Below are 24,936 nucleotides of genomic sequence, written 5' to 3' on the forward strand. Positions count from 1 at the left end.
TAAGTGGAACACACTTTATTGGATATTTTAAACTTTTTTAACAAATAAAAAACGAAAAAGTGTTTGTGGATCTCTGAACGATTCAATGTTGATCTAAATGACTAACGATGATAAATGGAATCCACCTGTGTGTAATCAAGTCTCTGTATAAATGCACCTGGACTTTGTTGAAGTCTGAAATGTGGCAAAAGGTCACAAAGTTCAAGGGGGCCAAATAGTTTCGCAAGCCAATGTATGTGTCTGCATGTGAGTGTGTTAATATGTGACTTATACTCTACAAAACAGCTAAACCAGTTTTCATGAAGATGTTTACAGTGGTACTTTAGGCCTCAGTAAGTGTCTTTAGCTTGGTTTTGTGTCAAGGCACTCCCAATAAATACCAACAAAATCAATAAACATCTGCTTTCCTAGTGGCTCCCTGGCACGTTTTCAACAAATTACGGTCCCAACAACCTTTTCCAAGTAAAATGATCGACAATGCCAAACCTGGCAACGCCAGCCCATTATACTTGTCTAATCTACATTTATATACGATAATCTCAACCCTGATCTATTTTATTTCTATTCATCTAATCAAATATAATAACTTTGTAAATACCGATTTGTGCGTGTGTGTTTGTGATTACTAGGCTCTCAAAACGCTGAACCGATTTTCGTCAAAATGCACTTTGGGTCTCCGCAACTGTCTTTAGTTTCGTGTCAAGGCATCGCAAATAAATACCAACAAAATCAATAAACATCTGCTTTTGTGTCGTGTGTTTTTATAACGTCCCTAACCCCATCTCGCGGGCAAATCTGGTATTGTACGTCCCGACAACTGATCATTAAAAGCAGCCGAATTCCATCGTGTATGAGCACAGCAACAAGGAGCCATTTTGCTCTTGACAATAAAGACAATTCTAAAGAATTTTCATATTATTTTTATTCAGTGTTTAGTACTTGACAAAAAAAGTCACCCAAACTTTTTGTTCGCTTATTTTGATTTGGCATAAACCCTCTTGTAAATAAACAACTGTGATGCACCCTGGTCAACTCGCCATCCCACTCGACCTTCAAACCCTTCTGGCCCTCTGCGCTCTTTCAGTTGCTTTCAATTAATTTCTGATGAGCTCTCCGCCGAGGTAGCGAATTGGAAACGGCTCCCTGTTCGCCATCCAGGTGGGACCTCCCTCATGTGTTACTATTTTAATTATCTCCTCCTGCGGGTTGTGGCGGTCACCATGGCAGCCGTCCGTCTCCGGGGACAGCGGCAGGCCTTACTTTGTTTTCAGTGTCATGCGTTTTCATTCCAACAACAAGAGCAGATTTGCACACATAGTATCGGAGTGCACAAGATAACCGATACTTTGCCGGGGCGTGACGCAATGCGCTGCAGTGGGGGTGTTATCATGAAAATAAGTCCTGCAGGCTGTTTGAAGACTTGAGTGCCGTGTAGGACTTTGTTGACTGCAATTCACAGTGCTTGAGGAAAACGTCGTTCGAGGTCAATGAGCTGCTAGCAAACGTACTTGCATTAATGTCAATAACGTCTACTTGAAAACCGTAGAAATGGAATTCTTTAAGGTACTAACTGCAGGCACATATAAACTTTGACGTGTTTTGCCGATATGTTCAAGTCAACAAGGAAAAACATGTTTTTAGATATTATCTTTGATGCTGGCTCCCTTGTTTAAAATTTTGCAGCTTAAAGAGACTGTGAGTAATATTTAGAACACTTGTGTCAAACTATAGACAATAATAAGAGAAGTTAAAAAAATTTGAAACATGGTTTATATAGCGCTTTTCAAGTCAATTAAGACTTCCCAGAGAGCTTTACAATATGCTTCACACTTTTCCCTTTTTACACACTTACTAACCGACAGCTGGCAACTACCTGCTATCGGCGGCATTAGGGATTCAGTGTCTTGCCCAAGGACACTTTGACATAAAACTCGGAGGAGCTGGAAATCGAACCTGCGACCTATTGATCCCAAAACGAGCACTTTACCTCCTGAGCCAATGTTGCCCCCGAAAAATGAGCTGCATCGTGTCAAACAATGACTTGCAGTTTTAAATATGTCACCGAAGCTATGCACGACTCCCAAAGTTGTATTTGCTGACTACCATTAATCAACCAGAGAACATTGAAAAAATTCCCTTTTTGTTATTTTACTTAAAACTAAAGTCACTGAGGCACTGTTTAAGGCAATACGAAGAATACAAAATTTTAAAAAATAGCACTCAACGTTAGCTTCTTTGTATAATAGATATGAAATCTAAGAGCCAAGTTCCCATATTCAGGTAAACATTTTCATTAAAAAATAAAATCAATCATTAAAATTTGTGTATGTGTGTTGTTTTTGTTACTTTCCAGCCCGGATGAGTTTTCCCCAATTCAAATGACAAGTAGCGAAAAATGAATTTAATTTGATTTTGTTTTTTACACAAACACAACAATAGATTAAATCTTACTGGAGGAATAAAAATTTTGAGGACAAAAACAGTCAATAGTCGTTTTCTTATCAAATCTTTCATCCCTGAATCATAATTCAATGTTGAGCCTCCAAAAAGGACCCCAGCCCTCCAGCTAAGGCACACTTTTATGCCATTAATTTTCTCGTCTAGACCCTGTAAGAATTTTTTTTTACCATGTGGCCCCGAGCTAAATGAGTTTGACACCCCTGATTTGGCTCCTCCTTTTTTAAATTTTAATAGTTTTCAATTTTTTTCATATACTTTATCCCATATTTCATTATTTGTTGTAAACTAGCTTAATAAACCACAGAAGATTCGTAGTATTCGGTTGAACTGAAATCTGCATATATGTTTGATATTGTGCAAAACATGTTTTTGCCATTTACTGTCCCTTGACAAAGGTTACTTTTCTCAAATTTACGCTGGTCAGTGAACTCCAAATTATTTTTTCCTGCCTTCATTTCTTGGTAAAAACTCTACATTCCTGTATTCCTTGAATGTGGCGTGAGATTAGCTTGGCAACACCTACGTCAACAACCCCTGCATGCTCCTCATTCGACCCCTTTCAGTTTGCCTACAGGACAAACCGCTCCACCAGGGATGCCATCTCCTCTGCGCTTCACCTGAGCCTGACACATCTAGAGGAGAAGAACACCCATGTGCGGATGCTGTTCCTGGACTTCAGTTCAGCATTCAACACCATCATCCCACAACACCTGGTAGACAAAATGAGACTCCTGGGTTTCAACACCCCCCTGCGGAACTGGCTGCTGGACTTCCTCTGTGACAGACCCCAATCAGTGCGGATAGGTCAGAACAGTTCAGATGTCATCTACCTCAGCACGAGCTCCCCCCAAGGCTGCGTCCTAAGCCCCTTGCTGTTCACCTTGATGACACACGACTGCGTCCCTAGGTCCGCCACAAACCACATCGTGAAGTATGCTGACGACACAACAGTGGTGGGCCTCATCAGGGATGACAACGACCTAGCCTACAGAGAGGAGGTGGAGCAGTTGGTGGGCTGGTGCAGGGACAACAGCCTGGTCCTGAATGTTGACAAAACTAAAGAGATCATTGTCGACTTTAGGAAAAACCAGCCCAACCATGCCCCACTTTGCATCAACAACAAGGCTGTGGAGGTTGTCAGCAGTATCAAGTTCCTGGGGGTGCACATTACAAACAAACTCACCTGGTCCGTGAACACTGCATCACTGGTTAAGAGGGCACAGCAGCGCCTGTACTTCCTGCGGAGGATGAGGAGAGCCCACCTGCCCCCACCCTCCCTCATCACATTCTACAGGGGCACCATAGAGAGTATCCTGACCAGCTGTATCTCTGTGTGGTGTGGTGGCTGCAGCGCTACCGACTGGGGTAGTGTGAGGAGGGTAACGAGGACAGCAGAGAAAATAATCGGGACTACACTTCCCTCAATTCAGGACATTGGCCAGAAGCGCTGCCTATCCCATGCTAAGAACATTACCGGGGACCCCTCTCACCCCCATCATGGACTGTTCACTCTGCTAGCCTCTGGGAAGAGGTTCTGCAGTGTGCGGTGCAGGACCACCAGGCTCCGCAATAGTCTAGTCCCCCTGGCCATTAGACTGTTAAATGGTCAATCTAACATATAGTTAACTTAAATCTAAACGGCTGCTAATCTGACTTTTTGCACTACTGGCAGTTTTTTTATAGCTTGCCACTCATTGCACATTGCTCTCTGCACTATGGTAATTACAGCGTTATTGTTACAGTGTTAATGTTACTGTGTACCTGACTTGTTAACCTGACTGCCCATTTTGCACATCTGGTTAGCTACTCTTCTTGCACTATCGGCACTATGGTAAAATACTATACGTAGCCAATTACAATACAACTTTATTTATATCTGTACATTCAAGGAAACTGTGGGGGTCAGATGCATCGACATTTCGTTCTGTATACACGTGTACTAGAATGACAATAAAGTAGATCTGAATCTGAATCTGAATCTGATGCTAATTGTCTGTGTGCTAATAAAACAAACTTACAAACTCCACCTTGTTTTGTCCTGACCTGATTTTATGTCTCTGGAGATGCTAATTTGAAAATAAATCCAGGCTTTTTATTGATCTATGGCACACCAGCGAATCGTGTTAGTTTATTCTATTCCACTGAATTTCGGAGCTACAAGAAATAACAGTTGGCGGATCATGAGGTGTTTCATTATAGGCGAAGCATGTAATTTATAAAGGACATGAGTTCAGTATCGACTGCCAAAAGGCGGACTGGCAATCCCTACTGTGCGCCTGCGTCATGTCCCAACCTTGTTTTGTTTGGAAAACACGATTGTAAACTAAACCATTTGAAGTAGTTTAAATGGTTATAACATAATTTTCCGGTTCTTAGAGTATGCAAGGTTGTCTTACTTGAGGAATATCTTTTTTTTAATTTTATTTTACCAATGTGATAATTTAAACTCTTATCTAATTTGTACTAACAGTCAGTGGCATGCGTTAAGGTTTGTGTCTGGTAAGGTACAATCATATCTACAAATTATTGAACCGAGATCTTATTGCTAATTTAATTGACGGATCAAGGAATCAAAATATAAACTGTAGCATAGAAAAAAACTTTTTATTGTCTTACCTTAATTTATAAATATAGTGTAATTGTTGCTCCTTTTGAATACAGTACAAGAATCAATAGGCAATACTCTATCATAGAAAAAAAATGAATAAAAACATATGTTCCTACCAGTCTCAAAGCAGGGACCTTTTCCGTATTGGGGAAATGTGCTAACCACTGCACTACAGAAGCTTGCTAGTGCATCCATTCATCCATTATCTGCACCGCTTATCCTCAATAGGGTCGCGGGGGAGCTGGAGCCCATCCCAGCTATCTTCGGGCAGTGGGCAGGGGAGACCCTGAACCGGTTGGCAGGCAGTCGAGGGCACACAGGGACAGAAAACTCACTCACTCATTCACACCTAGGGACAATTTGAACCGACCAATTAACCTAGCATGCATGTTTTTGGAATGTGAGAGGAAACCGGAGTGCCCGGAGGAAACTCACACAAGCACAGGGAGAACATGCAAACTCCACACAGGATGTTCGATCTCATGACCTCAGAACTGTGCCGCACACGCGCTAACCACTGCGTCGCTGTGCCGTCCAAGCGTATCACTAATTTTGACATTTTGACATGTTTTTGGAATGTGGGAGGAAACCGGAGTGCCTGGGGGAAACCCACACAGACACGGGGAGAACATGCAAACTCCACAAGGCAAGGTTGCAGTAGCTGGACTTAAAGCCTGAACCTCTGCACCCAGCCTGAACCACCCATCCGCCCTGCCGCCTGATCTGGCAGACACTTTTGCTAATTTTAAAAAAGCAATGTTTTTATGTTATTTTTTAAATTATCAGTGTTATCTTGTATTTCATCAGCTTTTTATTTCAAATATTTGTTATAAGATTCATTGGAAAAACTGTATTATGACATAATTTCTACATGAGAACAACTGCAATATAATAATTTCTTCATTCAAGCAGTCAATTTGCATTTTACTATAACATTAGCTAATAAAGTGTAAAATTTAAAAAAATTATCATGACGATAAAATACATTTGCTAAAGGATAATTTAGAATATTTTAGGGGAGCGATTTTCAGAAGCGTTTTATTTTAAACATTTGTTGTCGGATTCATAAGAAAAACTGTATTACTATTACATAATTTTGCCTTTTTTAATTCAAATATCTATAATCAAAATGTACATGATAAGAAATTATTAATTAATTCATAATTAAAATAATATATAATTAAAATAAAAAATGAATTGTCCATTTTTATATATATATATATATATATATATATATATATATATATATATATATATATATATATATATATATTTATATATATATATATTGTTGTTATTCTAACTGTTCTGCACTGTTTACATTATGTCACTACCGGCCAATAATGTTGCTGTTTCTTTGATCTCCACACCCTTTTTTATAACGTATGAGATTTAATTAAAAAAAATAAACACTTTTAGAACAGGTTGGAATTTATTTACTGAGGGTTGGGTCTTCTCCTGTTTGCCATGCAAGTTAAACCTCTTACTGATGCCTTCTCTCCTCATGATGAATTTCTTTCAGGACCAGAACGAAGACAGGACCCACTTGCATTCGTTTTTCTGTTTTTGAATGAGTTCTCCCTTCCTGCCTCCGATCTGGTCCGGTCTCCTGACAAAGATACACGATCCGTAGATCGTTGATCGTGGGGAAATGCGCGGAAGTGGTATTTCCGTGGCGAGCTAAGGCAGTGTCGAGAGCGGGGAAAAACAGATCGATGGCCGGGATGGGGGAGCAAAAACGTAGTCAAGTTCAGAAAAGGGGTCGGAGCCGGGAATCAAACAGGAATCAGGACAAGATAGAGTCAGGGTCGAAAGGCTTGCCTAGCATAAGCTGAGTTTCGCAGACGGACTGACAACTTGTGACAGGAAGACGGGGGTTTAAAAAGAGACAAGCAGCCAACCAGCGTCCGAGGCAGTTGGCGCCAAAGAAGCAGACTCAGGAATCATGACAATTTCAACTGAACTATAAACTTGTAGTCATACATATACTACCCCCCCAAAAAAATCGAATTCAGCAAAATTATTTGAACAAAATAATTTTTCTGTGTAATCAAAATGATGTGTTTCAGTTTACTTTCCGGGACTTTTTGTTGGCAAAGCAACAATACACAATCAGTAGCATGTTATGCATGGTAGCGCAACACAATTAATCAACTAAATGGAAAAAAGAAACATCGTGCATCAACACAGAATGAACTCATTATTTTTTTGTCCCGCGCTCGTCAACATCCCTTAATAGTTCTTTTCAGAGAGATGGATCAAAAATAGCAGCAAGCAGCAGCATTGTGTAATGTGTTCCTCTTTGCTTTACACAGCGAGTCCTCGGATCGATCCGCGCCTCCCTCACATGTGGCCTTTGACATAACGCACCGGGCGTTTGCTCTTATATCCACATCATAGTTGAACACCTGCGACCGTGTGAAGTGCTTCCAGTGAGAGTTGTTGCAATGCATGGATGAAAGGCGGTAAGGCCTTTGACTTTTAAGGAGTAAGTATGGTTCTTGAAAATAAAGTCTATAGTGGTACCTCTTTACACGAGCACCTCTAAACACCAGAATTTTGTTACAAAGATCCATCGGTTTACGTGGTTAGTCAGGACAAGAACCACCCGCGAAAAGTGAAAATCAACGTCGCACTTTCATGAAAGCTCCTAAAGGGCTAAACTTACTTCGAGATGATGTCATTACCGACTGAGAGTATAAGACTGTAGCAAAATAATAACTATAGATCTACAACTAATAACACACGACACATAATTGCAGTTGAATGGAAAGTTTTATTGTCATTATACAAAAGTAAAACTAAATTGGAGGGCTTCGCCTTTCAGAATAAGAAAGCAATTTAGATAGCGTCTGGGTAGCTGCGCACTAGCATCGGGTGTCCTCGATTTGAGCCAAGTCTCCTCAATGATTAATATGAAAGAGTCCCAAATGTAGCCAGTTCTCACGAGTTAAAGCTACAAGTCATTTATTTCAGGGTTAATGGATCTGCCGTTGCTGAAATACAGGCTCCGCTGGGGCAGCTTGTGAGGGTTGTTAGCTTAGTTGTAGAGGGTGGCCGGACATTCAGCCTCGCTATTGCGATTCCATGGTAAAAAAAAATCGCTAATTGCATAACTATTTTTTGGGGGGAAAAGAAAATCTTACTCCATTGTCAGAAAATGTCGCCTATTTCTTTTTGTAGTTTAATTATATTTTCACGGACATTTAAAACTTTATAATTAGCGACAATTTTTCTATTCGAGCAGAATGTGTTTGATTTTGCTGATTTACTTATTTTTGTCTTAACTTGGTGGAAAATGTTTCTTAAAGTTACATTGTTATTATTTGACAACTGTATGTTGTTGCATAAAAAAGTACACTTGAATCTTTTCCTTAATTAATGTTTTTATTTTTTCATTTTGATATTTTTTTTAAGATAAGCATAATGCTATGCTGCTTGTCTAAAGTGTGATTTTTTTTTTCATTTTAAAGTATTTTCATTTAATTCTTTTGACTAAATAGTACACTTAAAATCGGCAAACATTTCCATTTTAGCATTTATTAACATTTTTGGAGTGTAGGCGGGGAAAACATAAACAATGGGAAAATCTGTCTAAATGTCTCATCTCATCTCATCAGCCGTACCGCTTATCCTCATTAGGGTCGCGGGGATGCTGGAGCCCATCCCAGCCATCTCCGGGCAGTGGGCAGGGGACACCCTGAACTGGTTGCCAGCCAATCGCAGGGCACACAGGGACAGACAACTCATTCGCTCATTCACACCTAGGGACAATTTGGACCGGCCAATTCACCTGAAATGCATGTTTTTGGAACGTGGGAGGAAACCGGAGTGCCCGGAGGAAACCCACGCAAGCACGGGGAGAACATACAAACTCCGCACAGGAAGTCTGGAGCTGGATTTGAACCCACGACAGGTTCCCATGACATGAACTGTGCCGCACAAGCGCTAACCACTGCGCCGCCGTGCTGCCCCCTGTCTAAATGTGTTAGGCTTTAATGAACCTTACAAACACAATGCCGCAACTATTTACCCACAGCAGGACAGACTATGTACCACAACAATATTAGCAATCCACCATAACGTTGTCATCTGCTACCAGTGACAGAGAAAATTGTTATATGGCGCACAAAATGTCAAATAATGAAAAACAATACTAAAATACGCAGGGAACATTATAAATTGACAGGCAAGTGATCTCTGCGACTCTTCTTTGCAAACGCTCCACCCTTCTTCCGCACCACGCACACACAATCGTTATGGCGCTCATAGTAAACTTGCCTTTTTGTCATGATTACTCATTGCCCTCACCTGTGCCCGCTAGTTTGGCGCCAGCTGCTGCTCGTTGCCTGATTCATTCACCTCCTATTTAAACTCAGTACTCCAGTCACTACTTGTCAGTCCATCAGCGAACCTTCGCATACGCAAGGCAAGCACTTTGACTCTGGCTCCCGTCTGTCCCATCTTCATCCGTATCCTACTCATCTACTCGTCTAATCCTAATTTCCCGATGGTCTCCGGCAATGTTCCCTCTAATTTTCCATGGGTCTGAGCGTTCACACAAAGTTGGTGAGCAGCGCTTGAAACAACAGTGAGCAACCATAATCCCAAGAGCGGCAAGATAATTAATTATCAAACATGTCCAAAACTTAACATCAAGTTACATTTTGCTGAGTTTCAGGCAGTGCAAATTTTCTTTTCACTTTTGAATGAATTGACTGATGTACTGTTGCAAAGGTTGTACGGCCTACAAACGTCGTTTGTTCTTACAATTCTTTCACAAGATATCCATTTCTTTTTATTTCCTGATATATTTTGTCGCATGATATTAACATTTTTGGAGGCTTATTTAGTAGGTTGTAAGATACAGAACTGTACTTAATCACATTTTTTACTTTTTTCCTACATTTCTTTCTTTTCTTTTTTCTGGCTTTGTGCATAATTTTACATAACATTTGTTCACATCGGGATTAAAGAAGCAAAAACAACCTGAAGAGCCGTTTAGGACCCGAAAGAACCGGTTCCTTTTAGTGAGCCGAGCCGAAGAAGCCGGTTCTCGACATACTCTACTAACTTTACTCAACTTCGTTCGACTTCAAAATAGCGCATTTAGGACACAACGTCAGGGGAACCCGTGTATTTTTACCTTCATGCACTGTAACTTTGACTTACGTTGCTTCTTAATTAGTAATTTTGAGCCCTCATTTTTGTGCGCTGGCTAGATTTTCTTGTGCGCCGAGAATGTCGGAGCAGTGCGCAATTGCGCACGCGCGCAGCTTAAAGGGAACACTGGTCTCCGGCTATTGACCCGTTTTTGCCCTTTGACCACATTCTGATCTTCTGCTCCGGCTATCGACCCGTATTTGCCCACCGACCACGCTCTGATCTCCCGCTCCGGCTATCGACCCGTTTTGCCCCGACCACGCTCCGATCTCCCGCCCCGGCGAATCCACTCACTTCTGCATTCCGATCACGCTCCGATCCCAAGAGCTGCTTGCTCCTCTTGTCCAGCGATCACTGGATCGCTGTCCTTTGTTTCCTCGCATCCGACTTCCTCGATATCCAAATAAACTTTTGTGTGAAACGTTACGCGTTTGGTTACCATCTGTTCCGGTTCTGACACTTTTATTGCATTAATATCATCTCATTTATCTTATTACTGTATTTATCTATCAGTAATTACTATTTGAATGTGTTTAGGCGATCAGGAAGGTGTGCTTTTATAACTATTTGGGTTATGTAAAGTAATGCAATTATTTTTTTAATTATTTCATATTGGGAAAATTTGTAATCACACCAGCCATTCGAGTTTTGACAACAGTTCTGGAAGGAATTGAGTTTCTAAAAAGAGGTGGCACTGTAGTCTTGTATCTCAGGTAACGCTTGTTTTTTTGTTTTTTTTTTGTTGTCCTTCAAAATACACAGGAAGTAACAATACCAAACGTAAATCCTGGTGGTTAGTTTATGATTTGTATAAAGTCTGTTAAAATTTGAAATGTGTCACTGCACATAGTCATAATCGTGCCATTTTTTCCAGTTTAAATATTCTGTTTTGTTAAATTTGTTTAATTGTAATAAAAACCTCAAACTTCTCGCTCCAGTGCTTGCTGAACAGAAAGGAAGAAAAAGTCTGTCCTCCCTCACACCTTAGACTTTTCTTTTGTATGCCACGGTCTCCATTTTGCAGGTTTCTTTGTGCCTTGAGTGTCTTCTTGGATTATCTCTGCCCAATAAAGCAAATGTTTGTCCTATATTACCATTGATTAGGAAAATTATATTTTTCAGGTGTGGGAACAAAGAATATGAAATATATGGGTTCTTGGTCAAACTCATCATGTTTTTTTCTGTGTGGGCCACCATAAAATCTTTTAATGTCCTTTTTTTTATTTATGGGGCTCGCTTGTGGCTAATTATTGTATTTCAACACTGAATACTTTACTTTAACTGCCAATATGTGTTCTGTGTATTTATCCATAAATCTAGATAAAATCTTTTAATTGTCATCCCTTTATATTTTGTCAGTTTGAGAAAGCTGACAGCACTTACAGACAAATAATATCACATAGATTACAGTTTTTTTCCGTAAAATATCGGGGAATTGACAAAACGATGGGTCCTGCTTTTACAAAGTAATAGCACATTGTTTCAAATGCTTGCGCAAGCCAAAGATAACCATTTTACATTGGTCATTTATGCTACTAGATCACCATAGTATCGAAACTTTTCTCTGAAACACTCTAAAAACTAGACATACTTGTGACCTAATATTATGACTTTTTTGACATTTCATCTATTAAAAATATGACTTCTATTTGGTTTTGTTACGCCAGAATTCATATCATCAAAACACCAAGAGGAATCATTCTTTTTTTGGTTGTTTATTTGTTTATTTGGGATATAGTTATACCTATTGTACATAAGGTACTGTAATAAAACCCTCTAATTACACTATTAGTTTATCAAGGCCCCAAAAAAGACATATGCCCACTTTTCTATTATATACATTACCGAATGCATTTACAAAGTCATATGCACATACTGTACCTGAGCATAACTCAATGCAAGTTATTCTACTTGAAATCCAGGCTTGATCCATGAGAGTAAATACAGCCTATATGTCAAAATGCAACTAGTCAGTGTTCATGAATAGAAGTAGTGGAAGTCCTGCCCCGTTCTTTGAATTTTTATTTCCCTGGTCCATCCAGAAATAACTGACAGGCCCAGGAAACAGTTCAAGGGTATAAGGCAGGGGTCGGGAACGTATGGCTCACGAGCCAGATACGGCTCTTTTCATGAGTACATCTGGCTTGGAGACAAAACAAGGGCCATGGTAATCATATCTGTGATTTTCCAATATTAGTCTATGTGAACCCAAAGCAACACAGCAAGGATATGTGTTCAGTACTAAATGAGAAAAGTTTCAATTACACATTTTCAATTTACACCAAAAGACCTAGTTTTGGCTGTACGCCTCTAAAGAATCCTATTTGTATAGAAAGTAATTAAATAATGTATTTTCACTGTTGAGAGACATGATGATGAAAACCTACAGAACAAACTGTAAACACCCCAAAACACCTATAGAAAATGTAATTAAGTGAGCGGTATGGTTGAATGGCTTGCTGCAGTATTATTTGACATTCTTACAAAAGAACTCTGCTAACACCTTGTTGTAAAATCATTATTGACGTCAAAAATAGCTTTACTGACAATAATTGTTTTTTGAGAAAGAGGCTAAAACTGTTACATTTTGAAAACAATAGTTCAACTTAATTAGTCCTATTCTTAAAATCGCAATCTATTTAGTATTAATATTACATACTGAGTTTGTTGAAACAATCGCTAACTAGCAAGTTATTAATTAAAGCCTTTTTTACCGTGTGATAGTAGCCTTAGTGTTTACAAATTACTCATGCGATGATGGCCTTAGAAACAGCTGATGAATTCACAGGAAACATTAATTAAATTTGAGTGGCATATTTGTTGATGTGGGACACAGAATCTGGCATTATAATCATTTCATACATTTATCAAATCATTACATGTCATCAGACGACTTACGCTTTAACATCGGCTTATGCTGCTATTGAGTTTTTTTGTACCATGTCCGCACGTTTTAATGTTTACAATGGGTTATTTATGGTTTTTGGGTTATTCATGGATATCTGTTCTGGATAGTTATTCTGTGGATTTGTATTTTCTTTTAATTACTGGAGAAATGGATGCTCCAAACAAAGTTTTGTCGGTCTTTTTGACAATAACAGTAGGTATTCTAAATCTGAATCACACAGTGAAATAAAATGTGCTGAATAACTAGCTTTTGTCTGGAGAGCGGATTTGGTGGTTTAGTTTGCTTTTGTCTTAAAATATATGCTTTGGCTTTAAAAAAAAAAAAAAAAAAGAAAAAGAAAAAAGAACCAAAAGGTTCCCGACCCCTGGTTTAAGGCATAAACATGGCCTATTAAAACATACTAACAAAAACAGTATAGTCCCAGGGGTCCCAAGTGAATCTCAGCATCCCTCCTTGGAATTTGCGAATGAGTGACGTGTGTTGCGTGTGTCCGTCCAGCGGGTGTCTGTCAACACAAAGGTTGTGGGGGAGATTGTCAACAACACCCGGGGAGGGGATCAACATCTTTCGTCTTGTCACTCCGATCTCGTTCCAGATCTCGGTGGCACTGTGGTCGTCTCAGAGGTCCCCAAATCCAAATAACGTTCTTCCGTTCCAGGCCTGAACGCTTCCTCCTTGTCTTCCCCCTCATTCTGGTCCTCTTTTTTTTCATCCGACCAGCGGATGTCTGTCAACATAAAGGGAGAAAGGAGGAGTCAAAGGTAAGATCTTTAGCCCAAGACCGAGCCTGAGCCAAACTTTGGGTCGGGTCGAGCCTAAAATGTCAATCATTACTTTCGGGTCAACCTGGGATTCTCTCTCGCTGCCTTTTCATTATTATTGTTATAGCCTACCCGTCATTGATCTTCTTTGTCTCGCTACCTCTCTCTCTCTTAAGGTGCTGCACTAGAGTCTTAATGATTTACTGCTGCTGAGGTTTATGTGTCGTGATTACCTAACCGGAGTCACCTGAGGTAATCAGCTGGTGTGCTGGAACGCGATCTCTTGATTGGTGGAAGTCTACTACATAAGCTGTCAGCGTCCAGAGATGGACGTTCGAGTGTCTTCCTCATTTCCTGAGTTAACCTCCAACATTCAAGGTACCACAAGTCCATGTATATTCCAAGTCTGATTCTCGTTGCCTGACCCCTGTCTGTTAAAAGTTTACGAGCTACTCTTCCGTCCCGGCCACCGACTTACCTGCTACGTTTCGCCACGCGTTATCACCACGGAGTTGCCATATCGTCCCAAGAGGCTTTCCACTGCCAAGGCTCGACGTCCCAAGCCTGCTCCACCGAATCTTGTCACAATAAAGCCTTTAACTGACGCTATTGGATCCGAGTCCTTGTTCTGTTCCTTGACAGAACACTCGAACCAAAGCATGGATCCAGCGACAGTTCGTCCCACCTCTGAGAGATGCGGAAATGCCGAACAGGAATCCGCGCTACAGCGCCTACAACACACCGAAGGCGCAATACAACAAATCGTCCACGACGTATCCACACTAGTCCGGCAAGTACAACGTCACCAAGATTTTTTTGAACAGTACGAAGCTTCCCCGGCAACACGAGCACGAGATCCAGTTCCGCCCCTTTCTGATCAGGTCGGCAGTGTTGAACCACGAGTAGGTTCGCCAGAGAGATTCAGTGGAGAGCCCGCCCAGATCCGCCCCTTTCTTATAAATTGCCGACTAATTTTTGATCTACAACCGCGAGCCTTTGTGAACGAAAAGGCGAAGGTGGCTTTTGTGATAAATCATCTGACTGGCAGAGCCCGCCTTTGGGGAACGGCAGAATACGAACGAGGGGCGACAGCATGCACCTCTTTTAATTTGCTTAGCCAGGAAATGATTAAAGTTTTTGATTCTGGAGCCTCATCAGTCGATGCTGCTCGTTCAATCTTGAACATTCGCCAGGGGAGACGCTCCATTGCCGACTATGCCATTGACTTTCGCACACTAGCAGCCCAGAGTCACTGGAACGAAGAGGCGCTGGTCGACGCCTACCTCCATAGCTTGTCCGGTTATATCAAAGACGAATTGGTTTCCCACGCTCCTCCGGTAACTCTTGACAATGCTATCGAACTGACCGCCCGGATCGACCGTAGGGTTCAGGCAAGACGCAGAGAGAGAGAAGATCCCAGACAACCCATCACCCGGCAAAGTCAAGACATTAGTAAGATACCGAACCCCCCAACCAATTCTACCGCACCTCATGAGATGATGGAGGTGGACCGCACTTTTCTCTCCGTCGAAGAACGCCAGCGAAGGCGTACCGAACGGCTATGTTATTACTGCGGCGGCCAGGGACATAGGGTGGTCAATTGCCCGTTAAAAGCCAACGCTCGTCGGATATAGGGGACATCCGATTGAGCTCAGCTTTATTATCGTCCCCCAAGACTGATAGACCTGTTCTCCGGGCAAATCTCATTATTTCCGGTACATCTCAACCCTTCCATGCCCTCATCGATTCTGGCGCCGAAACAAATATCCTGGATTTGTCACTCGCACACAAGATGGGGATACCTGTTGAAACCCTTCCTAACCCGGTATCAGCTCGGGCTTTGGATGGCCACCTATTAGGCACCGTATCTCAAATAACGGAACCCATTGAACTACAGTTGTCTGGAAATCACAGAGAGAAGATCCGATTTCACTTACTTCACTCCCCTAACCAACCCCTTGTCCTGGGTCATCCTTGGTTGGTGCAACACAACCCCCATTTCGACTGGCGCACTGGGTCGATACTTGAATGGGGCATGGACTGTCACCAAACCTGCCTGCAAGCCGCTCCTTACCCAAATCATCCTGTTTCCACGAGGGCTCCACCCAATCTGTCCAAGGTCCCAGCCTGTTACCACCACCTACGGGAGGTCTTCAGTAAAGCTAAGGCCTCTTCCTTGCCCCCTCATAGACCTTATGACTGCGCAATTGATCTCCTGCCGGGGTCTGCTCCTCCTCGGGGCCGCCTCTACTCCTTGTCCATTCCCGAGAGGAAGGCCATGGAGGAGTACATTTCCGATGCCTTGGCGGCTGGTATCATTCGACCCTCCTCTTCTCCTGCTGGGGCGGGGTTCTTCTTTGTGGGAAAAAAGGACGGGTCACTCCGGCCCTGTATAGATTATCGGGGCCTTAATGAAATCACGGTTAAAAATCGCTATCCCTTGCCTCTGCTTGCCTCTGCATTTGAGCTTCTACAGGGGGCCACGGTCTTCACTAAACTTGATCTGCGCAACGCCTACCACTTAGTCCGAATCCGGGAGGGTGATGAATGGAAGACGGCATTCAACACACCCAACGGTCACTACGAGTATCTGGTAATGCCGTTCGGATTAACCAATGCTCCAGCTGTTTTCCAATCTTTGGTAAATGACATTTTACGAGATGTGCTTAATCGTTTTGTTTTTGTGTATCTGGACGATATCTTGATTTTCTCAAAGTCCCTCGATGAACACCGAAAACATGTCCAGCTGGTTCTCCGTCGTCTCCTAGAGAACTCTTTATTTGTTAAGGCAGAGAAGTGCGAGTTTCACGCCAAGACAGTCTCGTTCCTGGGCTACATCGTGGCGGAGGGGACCCTTCAGATGGATCCTGCCAAGGTATCAGCAGTCACCTCTTGGCCTGTCCCTGAGTCTCGGAAAAAACTCCAACAATTCCTTGGTTTTGCCAATTTCTACCGGAGGTTCATCAGGAACTACAGTTCGGTGGCAGCTCCCCTCACGCTTCTTACCAGTCCTAGAGAGCCATTTCGGTGGTCTTCCGAGGCTAATGCAGCTTTCAACCGTCTAAAAACCCATTTCTCTACGGCCCCCATACTCCAGGTACCGGACCCTGCACGCCAACTGGTAGTGGAGGTGGACGCCTCAGATGTGGGAGTGGGTGCTGTCCTGTCCCAGCGGTCGGACAAGGACCAGAAAATGCACCCGTGCGCCTTCTTTTCCCGGCGGTTGTCCCCGGCCGAACGCAACTACGACGTGGGGGATCGTGAGTTGTTGGCCGTCAAGCTAGCCCTGGAGGAATGGCGACATTGGTTGGAGGGGGTAACGGTGCCGTTCATAGTTTGGACTGACCACAAGAACTTAGAATATATTAGATCGGCCAAGCGGCTCAATCCTCGCCAGTCACGTTGGGCCCTGTTTTTCACCCGCTTTAACTTCACTCTGTCCTACAGACCCGGATCTCGGAATGTGAAACCCGACGCGCTGTCCCGACAATTCCAGAGTTCCAATGACACACCTCAGGGTCCCGCAACGGTCCTTCCAGCTTCCTGTATGGTGGCAGCAGTCTCCTGGGATATCGAGTCCCGAGTCAGAGAGGCGATACCCGATCAGGCGGGTCCCAGCTCCTGTCCCGAGGGTCGACTATTCGTCTCCGAACCCTTACGGTCCGAGGTCCTCCAATGGGGGCACAATTCTCACTTTTCTTGCCATCCGGGGTCGGCTCGGACTCACAGTTTCTTGTCCCGACGCTTCTGGTGGCCTACCATGGCCAAGGACGTTAGGGAATACGTCTCCGCCTGTCAAGTGTGCGCCCAGAACAAAACATCCCACCAACGTCCGGCCGGTCTGTTACATCCACTTCCGGTTCCCCGCCGCCCATGGTCCCACATCTCCTTGGACTTTGTGACGGGGTTGCCAGTATCCGAGGGGATGACGACTGTACTAACTATCGTGGACCGGTTCAGTAAGATGGTCCATTTCGTGGCACTACCGAAGCTCCCCTCCGCCAAGGAAACTGCATTGATAGTCCAGCAGCATGTGTTCCGCCTCCATGGCATCCCTCTGGACATTGTTTCTGACCGTGGTCCCCAGTTCTCATCCGCGTTTTGGAAGGAGTTCTGTCGTCTATTGGGTGCCTCTGTCAGCCTCTCATCAGGGTTCCACCCTCAATCCAATGGTCAGTCTGAACGAGTGAACCAAGATTTGGAAACGGCACTTCGCTGCATGGTCTCTAGTGAACCGTTGTCCTGGGCTCGGCAATTGGCATGGGTGGAATATGCTCACAATTCCTTGGTTAGCTCATCCACTGGAATGTCCCCCTTCCAGTGTGTGTATGGGTACCAACCCCCTATGTTCCCTAGCCAAGAAGAGGAAGTAAACTGCCCGTCAGCTACGGCGAATGCACGTCGCTGTCGGCGAACTTGGGCTCGTGCTCGGGCCACACTCCTTCGGGCAAGCAAGACTCATGCCGTTGGGGCTAACCGACGGAGGAGTCCTGCTCCGAAGTACCAGGTGGGCCAGAAGGTGTGGCTCGCATCAGCTGATCTTCCACTGAAGGTTGAGTCGAGGAAACTGGCTCCTCGGTATCTTGGCCCATTTCCTATAGTAAAAATTATCAACTCCTCAGCAGTCCGTCTCCGTCTACCAAGATCTATGAGAGTGCACCCCACGTTTCATGTTTCCCGAATCAAGCCCGTCAGCCAGAGTCCGTTGGCACCCATTCCACCTCCTCCCCCAGCTCCACGCTCCTTGGACGGGGAGCCTATCTATACAGTGCGCCGCCTGCTCCGCTCCCGACGCAGGGGTCGGGGCTTCCAGTACTTGGTCGATTGGGAGGGATATGGTCCGGAGGAGAGATCATGGATTCCCAGCAGGCAGATCCTGGACCGATCTCTTGTGGCAGAATTCCATCAACTGCATCCTGACCAACCAGCACCACGCCGTGGTCGTCGTCGTAGGTCCGACGCTGCTGCTCTTCCACCGGCAGACCCACCCGCTACCACCCCTTCAGATGCGGACGAAGGGGCCTCTATCCACTCGGAAGAATTCTGAGGGTTCATCGGACGACCTCTGGGCCCTCGATTTTTGGATTATTGGTGATGTATTTTGGGTTTTGGGGAATTATTTGTAACTGGCCTGTGATTTTTTTTTTCCCTTGGATTACCGGTGTTGCCATGTGACGTGTTTGGATTTATTTTTATTTTTCCCTGGGGGACTTCTGGAGCCGTCCCTTGAGGGGGGGGTTCTGTCGTGATTACCTAACCGGAGTCACCTGAGGTAATCAGCTGGTGTGCTGGAACGCGATCTCTTGATTGGTGGAAGTCTACTACATAAGCTGTCAGCGTCCAGAGATGGACGTTCGAGTGTCTTCCTCATTTCCTGAGTTAACCTCCAACATTCAAGGTACCACAAGTCCATGTATATTCCAAGTCTGATTCTCGTTGCCTGACCCCTGTCTGTTAAAAGTTTACGAGCTACTCTTCCGTCCCGGCCACCGACTTACCTGCTACGTTTCGCCACGCGTTATCACCACGGAGTTGCCATATCGTCCCAAGAGGCTTTCCACTGCCAAGGCTCGACGTCCCAAGCCTGCTCCACCGAATCTTGTCACAATAAAGCCTTTAACTGACGCTATTGGATCCGAGTCCTTGTTCTGTTCCTTGACATTATGGCCCAATTTTAAACCTGTCAAAATGAATGACGCCCTAATTTGTTACGGTCAACTCTTAAAATCCCTCAATGATGGAAAATTGTGAGTTAAAGTAACCTCTGCAACACTGAAATATAAAAAATGTAAATGTTTTTAGGGGTGGGGTGATGGATCCAAATTTTGATTTAATCGATACTAAGCAAGTACTTGGATCGGATCGATACTATTGTCCTTGGATCAATATTTCATCCTTCCACCAATTACCTCAAAGTGTTGCAGTCTTTCTCTCTCTCAACCAGCACCCTCGGCCAAACTCTAAGTTTATGCTTGTTTGTGTGACTGACAGGCACATTTTAATCATCTCTCCTTACCTGGATTGCTTTTGCATCTTGCGTGCCAGGCAGAAGGTCAAATCTTTGTATGCACCCTTATCAGAAGCTAAATACAGTGGAACCTCGGTTTTCGAAAGCCTCTCAGTTCGAGCAAATCGGAGTGCGACCAAAAGTTTAGAGAAATTCTTTCTCCGCTGTTCGGTCAAAAAATCGGAGTTCGAACGCTGGTAATGCGTAAGTGCGTACGCTAGGGTGCGATGCTGAGCGGCGTACGGGTGTAGATCGCTCTTTTCCTGACCAACTTTTATCGCGTGCGGACGTGCTTCGTTTTGCTTTCGCTTTTAACATAGGTGTACGAAGTGTTTTAGCCCCTAATTATGCCTCCGAAGAAAGTCAGTGCAAGCAGCAAAGTTGCTACAAGTGAAAAAAGAAAAGTAGTGCGTATAACTATTTCATTTAAGAAAGAAATAATAGCAAAATATGAAGGAGGTGTGAGAGCGCCTTCTGCTGACCACCACAAAGGTAAGAAATCCTATTCATAATTATTTTCTTTATCCTTTTTTTTATTTTTACACGTTCATGTTAGCATAATCGTTCGTACGGAAGATTACGATAACGCGAACGTACGATTACCCTGGGTTAGCTTTAAGTTTACGTTAAACATTCGAGGTAAACATTCAGGGTGTTGGAACGGAGCCCAACATTGGGGGTGCTGAAACAGAGCCCCCTTTCCAATGAACCGGTCACCACTTGTGGAGACTCGGGTGCTCAATGACTTGTAAACGACCTGATTTTTTTATTTTTACACGTTCATGTTAGCGTAATCCTTCGTACGGAAGATTACGATAACGCGAACGTACGATTAGCCTGGGTTAGCATTATGTTTACGTTAAACATTCAAAGTAAACATTCAGGGTGTTGGAACGGATTAAAACGATTTACATTATTTTTAATGGGAAAAATGATTTCGGTGATCGGACAAATCAGTTTTCGAACAGGGTTCTGTAACGGATTATGGTCGAGAACCGAGGTTCCACTGTACAGAAAAAGAAGATGCCAGGTGTCATTTCTTTGGTATAGTGGTCCACCACTGTGTTTCTTTTGTCTCTATGAGCCGACTCTTGGAATTGAGCTAAGGGAGGCAGGTCCCCACCAATCAACAGCTGTTTTACCCCCGTGACACCTTATTTTCTCTTGTGATGTCAATATGCATTATTAGGGAATTCCATGTTGACGTTAAATTTGTTGAATATAATAAAAGATTAAAGTTTTTTTGTATTTTTTTTTTGTAAATTTATAAATATTTTAATTATAGTTTAATTATATTTTCTGTGTTTTTCAGGGTTAAAGTGTTTATAAAAAATGTAAATTGCATTATTTTTTTCTTTTATCTCTCTTTTTCCTTTTGTTATTGTATTTTGCTTTTGTTTATTTATTTATTTTTTTCCGATTGTTTACTAATACTCTGTACTTTGCAATAATCTGTGGTCTGTGCAGCCCTTTGAGAGTCCTTGTGATTAATGGCGTCACAAATAAACATGACTTGCCTTGACTTAAAATTACATAAACTCATTAAAAAGCTCATCTTACAGCATGGGTTGAAAACCTTTTTGACCAAAAAAGCCATATTCGCAAAATATTGAGATTCTTTTTTTATGAGAAAGCCATGCCACATGTTTTAGGACAAATGACAGCAAAAAACACCAAATCCACTCTCCAGACAAAATTTAAATTTTTAGTGCATTTTATTTCACTATGTGACATCAAGCGATTTGATAACATTCATGAAATAAGAATATTGCCAGAGCCTGTGTCCCATATCAACAAATATACCACCTTAAACGTGTCTCCCTCCCGCTATTACTTAACATCGTTGAGGCTCATTTTTACCTTTTTTTTCTCCATAAATAACAAGCAGACTTCTTTTGTCAAAATGTCAAAAAATTACTGCAAACAAGGATACTGACGTATCTACCTTCGGTGCAGATGGCGCCGGGCAGACAAGTGTCTGCTGTCTGCATAGCCCCCCCACGCCTCTACAGCTCACCCAATCAAATTGCTCTGTGTGCTTGGCTGGCATTTCTGTCTGTTAACTGTTTTTTCTGTGGGTTTCTATCATTAAGTTTCTCAACAGTGAACTTGAATTCAATGAGCTTCCATGTAAAGGATTCCTCGGGGACTTAAAGCCAAAACGGGGTCTGCTAGAGTTACATGTTGACTGTAAACTGTAGTATGCTCTTTATATAATGGACCGAACCATTTACCCTGCTAGGGCTACGTCAGCAATATGCGCGATTGACTGGACTCCATTCTCATTAAAATTAGAACTTTGTAGATTGAATTTTAGTGGGTATAATTTTTTTCTCCAAGCCCTATGTACTCATGAAAAAAGCCATACATGGCTCATGAGCCATATGTTCCCGACCCCTGCCGTACAGAGACAAATGGGCTACAACCTAAAATGGAAACACGTTACTGTTCCTGAACAAAAACTTGCAAATCCATTGTCACTATGGCAACGGAGCCATAAGGGCTTGATCGTCACATTGCCTTTTTTTTCGTTTTGACTCTCTCGAATTTTGCTTTGTAACCGTTTTTGTAGTGGAAGTATTTATTTTGTATACTGTTGTAGAATGTATTGTTTATAATGTTTGAAATTTCTGTCTTCAGTTTTAAAATATTGAGCAATGGACGATATATTTGACATGCTGACATTTGTATTTTCCTTTCATAGTTGCTTGTTTGTTTTAGTCGCTTGGTTTTTGTTCTGAAACGGTTGTAATAGAAAATATTATATTTAATTGTGTGGACTGTTAACCTTTGAATTTTGTTGTTTATTACAAAAATGAAAACGTTTTAGTGCCTAAAATACTTATGCTGTGTTTATCGTAATTATAAACAAACTCAAGAAGAAGGGTTTAATTATTCATTGTTCATGTCATTTCCAAGCAAAAAGTGATGGTATTGGATTGGTATGGATCGATACTGCTATGCTCCGATTAATACTAACCTCAAGTATCACCCACCCGTGGTAAATGTTTATATTATCTTATTTCGCCTAGATTTTGGTACAAAGGACATACTTGAATTTGTTATGATAAATCAACTCTCCTCTTCCCAAATCCTCACCAAATAATATGAAATACTGGGGTGATTTGGGGCTCTGTCCTGGTTATTAAGTTAATTGGTCAGGCTCAGGCTAGGATCAAGCTTTAAAACCCGCTGTCGTGCGTCAGGTCGGGCTGGATTTTGTAGGACGGATCTTACCTCTGGGAGGTGCAGTTCAACACCTCCTACTCGTGTCACTCCGATCTCGTTCCAGAAGTCGGTGGCAATGTGGTCGTATTGGGGGTACCCAAATCCGAATCGCGGTCCGTTCCCGGCGCCTCCTCATCCTTCCCCCCCTCCTCCTCTTGATCCTCGTTTTCTCGGTAAAGTCCGACTTCCGTGCGCTCGCTGTCCTCAGCGCGATCCCATCGCAGATTCGAACCCGGCCCGGTAGTGTGGTTGAGCGGCACCTGCGTGAAATTCCACTCGGGCGCCACGGCTGTGACGTTGGCCCCCGGGGCCTGGGTGACGACCCCCGGCTTATTTCCACTGGTTGCGGAGGAGTGAGATGCGCTGGTGGGTTTCCAAATGAGACTGTAATAGATCGCCAGGATGATGGCCGCTAAGGACACGGACAATACATACGCGAAAACCGTGGCTAGTCTCACCCACTTCTTGTTGGTTTTCGCAGCCATTTTAGCCTTTTTGTCCCCAGTGTACGTCGCAGGTTTGCCCCTCTCCATATTGGGCATGAAGTCCCGTTCTCGCATATTGCCCCTGTGTTTCCCCCGATTCTCCACCACCCCCTCCGTCTTGACGCCGTCTTCTGATCCACAATTCAAGAGAATTAGAAATAAAAACGAGGGTTTTACTTGATGTCAAAACGAAAGGCGTCCAGTACACCCAGTATTGCGTCTCATCACGGACCAGGGAGAATTCACGGGCTAGGACTCGGAGACCGACCCAGGAGGTCTTAACCTGAACCTGGCTGTGACATGTCCGCGCAGGTGCTGGTGCTATAGGCCCCCGCCTGGTACGCGACTTCTTGTCATTTATCAAAACCGAGGAGGAAAGATCACGCGGTTCGCTGTCCTAGACAGCAAATGAAGTGGCTGGCTCAGCTAAAATACAGAGAAAGGGGTGGGGGAGAGCCGAAAAGAGGAGGGGAGTCTTAAAGAAGAAGCAGCAGAGGAGAAGGGCTTTTCGCCTATGTCTGCGGCAGCCAGAAGGAAATCACTCCAAAATATTGCCCTCACAAGTGCTGAGGGCAAGCTTTGCGATTATCATGTGATATGATGCATTCAATGAGTGAACAAATTTACGCCGAAAAAAATCACATCGTTCACGGAATGATATCCGGAGCACAGTAATAATGTATGTAATTCCCAACACCCCCCGCCCCAAAACGCTCTTATAATCAATTTTGCAGGACCTATCATTTACAATTCATCCAACATGATGGACTTGTTGATTCAGAACAATGGACAGCGGCTTGACGTTCACGCACACACACACACCCACAAACGCCCCAACCTGTCCCTGACATAATCAGGAAATTGTATTTAGGGCTGAATCTTATTTTGTCCATTTTGGGCATAAACATAGCCCAAAAGATCATTGGTTGCTCTCTGCCCAGTCGAGAGGACAAAAGCAGAGCCATCAACATTATAAAGGACACTCTTCTCACCCGGGCAATACAAGTTCCTTAAAATAAGGACAAACAGCCTCAGAGACAGTCACTTGTCAAGGGCCTTCACCACCCTAAACGAGTGTGCAAAACTGAACTTTTTTTTCCATGAAAAATCATATCCGTAATTTGTCTTTGTTTTTGTTGTTGTTATTTTGACCTTTTTTACACTTTTGAAAAATGGGCAGCAGGGCGCACTGGTTAGCGCTTGTGCGGCACAGTTCATGTCATGGGAACCTCCTGCGGGGTTCAAATCCAGCTCCAGACTTCCTGTGCGGAGTTTGTATGTTCTGCTTGCGTGGGTTTCCTCCGGGCACTCCGGTT

At 43.2% G+C, this 24,936-nt stretch overlaps 1 protein-coding gene across 1 annotated transcript; it reads right to left on the bottom strand.

Moving 5' to 3' along the window:
* Window positions 1-11,925: 11,925 nt before the first annotated feature.
* LOC148351607 (uncharacterized) lies at window positions 11,926-23,710 on the bottom strand. The gene is made up of 2 exons (XM_088354288.1): window positions 23,145-23,710; window positions 11,926-13,866 (listed from the first exon to the last, which is right to left on the bottom strand). Exon 1 carries the CDS (start codon window positions 23,693-23,695, stop codon window positions 23,180-23,182), a length of 516 nt encoding a protein of 171 aa, XP_088210414.1. The 5' UTR covers window positions 23,696-23,710; the 3' UTR covers window positions 11,926-13,866; window positions 23,145-23,179.
* Between the last annotated feature and the right edge of the window lie 1,226 nt (window positions 23,711-24,936).

This window comes from Urocampus carinirostris, chromosome 15 (genome assembly GCF_059441175.1).
Source record: "Urocampus carinirostris isolate Australia breed hairy pipefish chromosome 15, RoL_Ucar_1.0, whole genome shotgun sequence".
Taxonomy (NCBI): Eukaryota; Metazoa; Chordata; class Actinopteri; order Syngnathiformes; family Syngnathidae; genus Urocampus; species Urocampus carinirostris.

What these genes read in the sequence shown, in the direction of transcription:
- LOC148351607 (XM_088354288.1), bottom strand. Translation starts at nt 23,695, where the DNA reads ATGCGAGAACGGGACTTCATGCCCAATATGGAGAGGGGCAAACCTGCG.